The 5128-nt window shown below is 43.8% G+C and overlaps 1 protein-coding gene across 1 annotated transcript in view; it reads left to right on the top strand.

The window, feature by feature from the left end:
• Positions 1-5128, top strand: part of SEMA5A (semaphorin 5A) — a 429431-nt gene that overhangs the window by 138043 nt on the left and 286260 nt on the right. Inside the window, exon 5 of the mRNA XM_024120827.2 lies at positions 1064-1163. Coding sequence (XP_023976595.1) covers positions 1064-1163 — 100 coding nt within the window. The remainder of the gene's footprint in view (positions 1-1063; positions 1164-5128) is intronic.

Below are 5128 nucleotides of genomic sequence, written 5' to 3'. Positions count from 1 at the left end.
GGACGCGAACCCGGTTCCCCTGCATCGGCAGGCGGACTCTCAACCACTGCGCCACCAGGGAAGCTCTAAGACATGTGTTAAGACATGGGCATATTTCCATATTAGCATCTGTTTTTGTGGAAGAGATTTTTTCTGTGCTACACACTTTTTCTGCAAACCAATAACTGTCAATTTGCCAGTTGTCATGCACCTGTTTAGTCAGTGTGATATCTCTCAAAATATTAAACTCAAGGAAAAAGACAAATCAGATCACATGGTTAGTTGTCGAGGATAATGATAAGGTTCAGCGCAACCGGCAGGCAACTCACTGAAGATTTTTTCTGTGTCAGAAATGAGCTAATGAAAGTTGCAAAAATGGCTAATAAGGCTGAGTTCTATCCCTCTTCAAATACTATCATGTTGTAATAATCGGACTCTAAGCTGGAGGTCATTTAATAGGAGTTAACAGTGCTTGTAAAAAACCTGTCTCTAAAGAGTGGCTATTTTCTGATTTCCCTTAGAAAAAAAATGCAAATGAGGCCTAGAATTTACTGTGAATTTCTCATCTAGAAAGGACTGAGAGTGTTTAACTAGTCTAATCTTGGGGCCCAAATAGAAATCTAAAGGACAGGGAAATGGAATGTCCACTTTGAAAGAAGGCAGATGGTGCTTCTGTGGCTTTTGTGATTTTTCCACGTCTTTGGCTCCTTCCCATCAAGCTGCACAGGAAATGATCTTGTTTGCATTCAGTATTCCTCTAATGAATCGTGTGAGTGCTGTGTTATTTTCTGCCCAGTCCAGAGGCAAAAGGAAAATGCACATCTGGCTTGTAAATCACAACCAAGCATTGATGCTTTGCTCCCTTTTTATTGGGTGGCTGCCCTCTATGTTTTACACATTCTCAGTGTGGATTATGTGACACCCTGACAGAAACCTCCAGTGGCCCCTAAATGATCACCTGGGGGTACCTTCAAATCCTCTGAAATGTAATTTTTGCTACCTGATGTGCATTGTCTGTGGTCCCCAGAGGGGGGGAGGGAAACATTCATTTTTATCTTTTTATTTATTTATTTTTCCTCTTTAGAAATTGGCCCCTGGTTGCAGGAGTTCAGAGCGAAGAATGCTGTGGATTTCTCGCAGTTAACATTTGACCCAGGACAGAAAGAACTTCTTGTAGGAGCAAGGTGAGAGAGCTTACATTTTGCCTCCGCAGATATTTTCGGACTTCATCTGACATCTCTGCATTTACACATGAGCTTCTCTGCCATAGTTGACGAGTGCTAAGTAATGTTTCATCTAAGAATGAAATTCCGTACGAGTGTCATGAAGTGTGCTACAACTAATAAGATGACTGCTGCTCTTTATAGCAAGAGTTTATTGGGTGTTTCCCAAGTGCCAGGAGCAGTTCTAACATGAATTCATTTATTTTTTCCACCTGTGAAACCTGAGAGGTAGGTATTGTCACCATTCCTATTTCAGAGATGAGGAAATTGAGACAGAAGGTGGATAAATATGTTATTTATGACACATTTATTATGTTTAATCAAAGATGGACCCAGGTTTCAGACCCAAACAGTTTGACCCCAAAAACCATGTTCTTATTTGTCAGTATACTCTTCAGCACAATTCTAGACATCAGGAGACCTTGATATGCATTCCAACACCCATCACTACCTTTCTTTGTGATCCCCATTATGATATTTACCAGTCAATTGAGAATTCAAGGGAGTTGTTATGATTTATTTCTCTTAAGGAGCACGTGCTCCTGTCTCCAGGTCAATGCCTAACCTTCCAGTTTGAAGGTGAGGCCACTGGAACCCAATCAGAACAGATCTTGTGTTGCATCCTTCGTATTTACCATGACTGCCTTAGAAAACATGTGTAATCCCTGCCTTCAAATCACCTATCCTGCCAGTGTGTTTTGAGAATGAAGTTTAAAAAACATTTTATATTCATCTCTTAGGAAAAATGATGTAATAATCCAAAGAGATGATTTGTAGATTTGGACTCTTCTGGCCTTCAAGGAAAGCACTTTAGGCAGAGGAGTTCACATTATCTGTTTTGGCCAAATGTCGTAGATTATGAAACATACCTTTCATAGCAAGAGAGGTTGTGCAGTTTCTACATGAGTGAAGCCAACTCTGGCTTAAGCTCTGGACAAACACTGAACAGTTTCTAGAATCACTGCTTTTGCTCTCAGATCTTAAGAAGACCTCGTTCATCCACCCAACACTTGAAGACTCAAGACGTACGGTCATAACTTAAATGAACAGACAGAAGTTGGCTTAGTTCCTGGCACTTAACATGTCACTTGTATCTCTTTTAGTGTTTATTGAGTGGACAGTGAGTATGGATTGGATGGGCTTACTTGGTATTCTTGTACTTACTTCAGCCCATTGGGCCTACATGGGGGATTTCTAATGCTGACTTCCATCAAATTCCATCACTGGGAGCCTGGGCCATGCCCTGCAGGGCTTTTTAACTGGTCTCCTGGCCTCCAGATTTTCTCCTCCTTCTGCATACCATGGCCAAAGTCATCTTTTAAAAATACACCCCTCAGTAGCTCCTACTGGAGCTCTTATGACTTGAATGCCTTCACTTATGTTACAGAAATACTATTTTCTCCAGGGATCATCTGGATTAATTTGGACTTATTAGGCTCTTTTGGTGTGGCCCATCAGACCCTCTGGCTTGTCGTCCTACATCCTATAGAGACACACTTTTCATTCTCACATAGTCCAGGCACGTGGAATTATTTATGTTGCCCACAACTATAGAATGTTCTCTTTCTTGCCTCTGGGATTTGGTAAACTCTTTTGCTTCCTAGAATATTAGCTAACCACCCACCCACATCTCAAGTTATCCACTGGGTGAACTCATACTCGTTGTAAAGATCTGGCTCAAGGGTCCTCCTTTGGGACTGAGCTGCTATGTTCCCTGCTCTGTACGGTTCTGGTGGCGCACCTGCCATCTCTCTTCATTACTGCACTTATTGCATTATTTCTGTTCGCGTGTCACTCTCCCCTTTCCCATTCTCAGATAGTGACGTACCAGATGGTAGAGGATGTGGCTGTCTTTTCTTGTTTTCTCTAAAATGTAGCACACTTTCTCCTCCGGGTAGAAGCTCAAAGGTATCTGTTGATTCACCATATTTATTTCCAGGGTTTGATTTGTATGTGTGACCCTCTGCATAGGACACTTAGGGAAAGGGGGGCTGGAGGTGTAGCAGATTTATTCCAGATGCCTACAGTTGGGCAAGACACAGTGGGTAGCAGTCTCTAAACCCCAAAGCTAATCCTTAGGGAAAATGGACTCTCACCCTTAGCCAAGGGGAAGGGGGTAGCAGGTGCAAATATGACCTCAACTGGTGTAGCTGAGTCCTGCATGTCTCATTCAACTCTAAAGAGCTTTGGAAACAGTTTTCCTGTTTCCTGTGAGCTTGACTCAAAAGACTCTCCGTTGTTTCTGGAGGTCCTCGGCACTACACAAACAGGGCAGTGTCACATATATGCCTACACTCTGCAGGTGGTAGGCTTTTGGTCAGTGACACAGATTCTCCTAATGGGGATGTGAGAAGCCACTGAGAAAACTAAGATTTGGAAGAGACATCACCGTAGTTCTGTCCTGACTACAGACAGCACCTGAGAATTGTCCCCAGGGGACACCTATTCCTGAGAGTCTCCATCCCGGTATCCCTGGAGGGCTCCATTCTATTATTCCTTGAGGCCTCCATCCCAGCCTGCCTGAAGGTTTCCTGCTGAGTGTCCCCGAAAGTCTCCATCCCAGCCTCCCTGGAGGTCCCCATCCCAGTATCCCTGGCAGTCTCTATCCCAGCAGTCCTGGAAGTCTCCATCCCAGCCTCCCTGGAGGTCTCCATCCCAGAGTTTCTTCAGATCTCCATCCATCTCGTTTCACCCCAGTCCCAGACCAGCCATGGGAGGGACTGGCCTACCCGCTGAGTCAACCTAGCTTGCACTGTGCCATGGTGACCAGGAGCAATAGGGTCACCAGACTTAGCACATAAAAGTTCAGGATGTGCAGTTAAACTTGAATTTCAGATAAGCAACCCTGGGAGCATGGGCTGTACTTCTATTCTAGAACAGGACGTGGTACATTGTGGATACTCAGTAACGAAACGAAAGAAAGGGGTAAGATGGACTTGCTTAACTGCATGACCTTGAGCCCATTTCGGAGTCTAATTTTCTTATCTGTAAAGTTGATATAATTATTTCTACCCCTTTCAGCTGTTGTGAGGATTAAGTGAAATAATCCAGGAAGAGAGATTGTCACAACGACAGGCATCCTGTAAGCGTGCAGTGGGGGGGCAGCTGTGTGGGTATCTGTGGGTTTCGGCATGCGTGTGCATATGCATTTCGGGCAGATACCACTGAGTGCGGAGAATAGCAATTTTACCTAAGGTGGTTGCTGGGATTAGGCTCAGAACGTTTGAGAGGGAGTGTGAGGCAGTTATAAAACTTTAAAAATAACCCAGCCCTCAGATTCCTGTTTAGGAGGGCCTGACCTAGCAAAAGAAGTTTAGATAGCAGGTGTATATTGCAGAAATCCGTAATGGTTTAAATATATGAGCAGTGGAAAAATACAGTGATAGTATTTTTGTTTTTTCATAGTTAGCACTGGGCCTTGTAAAGCCATTTATTGGATGGTTTCACTTTATACCAGTGATACTTTATGTTCCTGAAATTGAAATCAGTTAAAAATTCTTTGCAAAAAGAAGTTCTCCTGCTGCAAAACAAAAACAAACAAACAAAACCAACCCCAAAAGCCACTTCTCTTTAGGTGATTTGTGGTTGTGTAGTACCAGAAGGTAGTTGCATCTGAATTCATGCAATTTCTGCAAGGATCCTTACATTTACCATTTCCAAGGTGCACGTAATCTTTCATATTATTTTAAAAGCATTGATATTCATATTCTGTTTTAACCCATGCGTCTTTTTTTTTTTTTTTTTTTTTTTTTTTTTGGGGTAAGTGGGCCTCTCACTGTTGTGGCCTCTCCCGTCGCGGAGCACAGGCTCCGGACGCGCAGGCTCAGCGGCCCCGGCTCACGGGCCCAGGCGCTCCGCGGCATGTGGGATCCTCCCGGACCGGGGCAGGAACCCGTGTCCCCTGCATCGGCAGGCGGACTCTCAAC

The sequence above is a fragment of the Physeter macrocephalus genome, chromosome 8 (assembly GCF_002837175.3).
Source record: "Physeter macrocephalus isolate SW-GA chromosome 8, ASM283717v5, whole genome shotgun sequence".
Taxonomy (NCBI): Eukaryota; Metazoa; Chordata; class Mammalia; order Artiodactyla; family Physeteridae; genus Physeter; species Physeter macrocephalus.
This window is presented reverse-complemented; position numbering and strand designations above follow the sequence as displayed.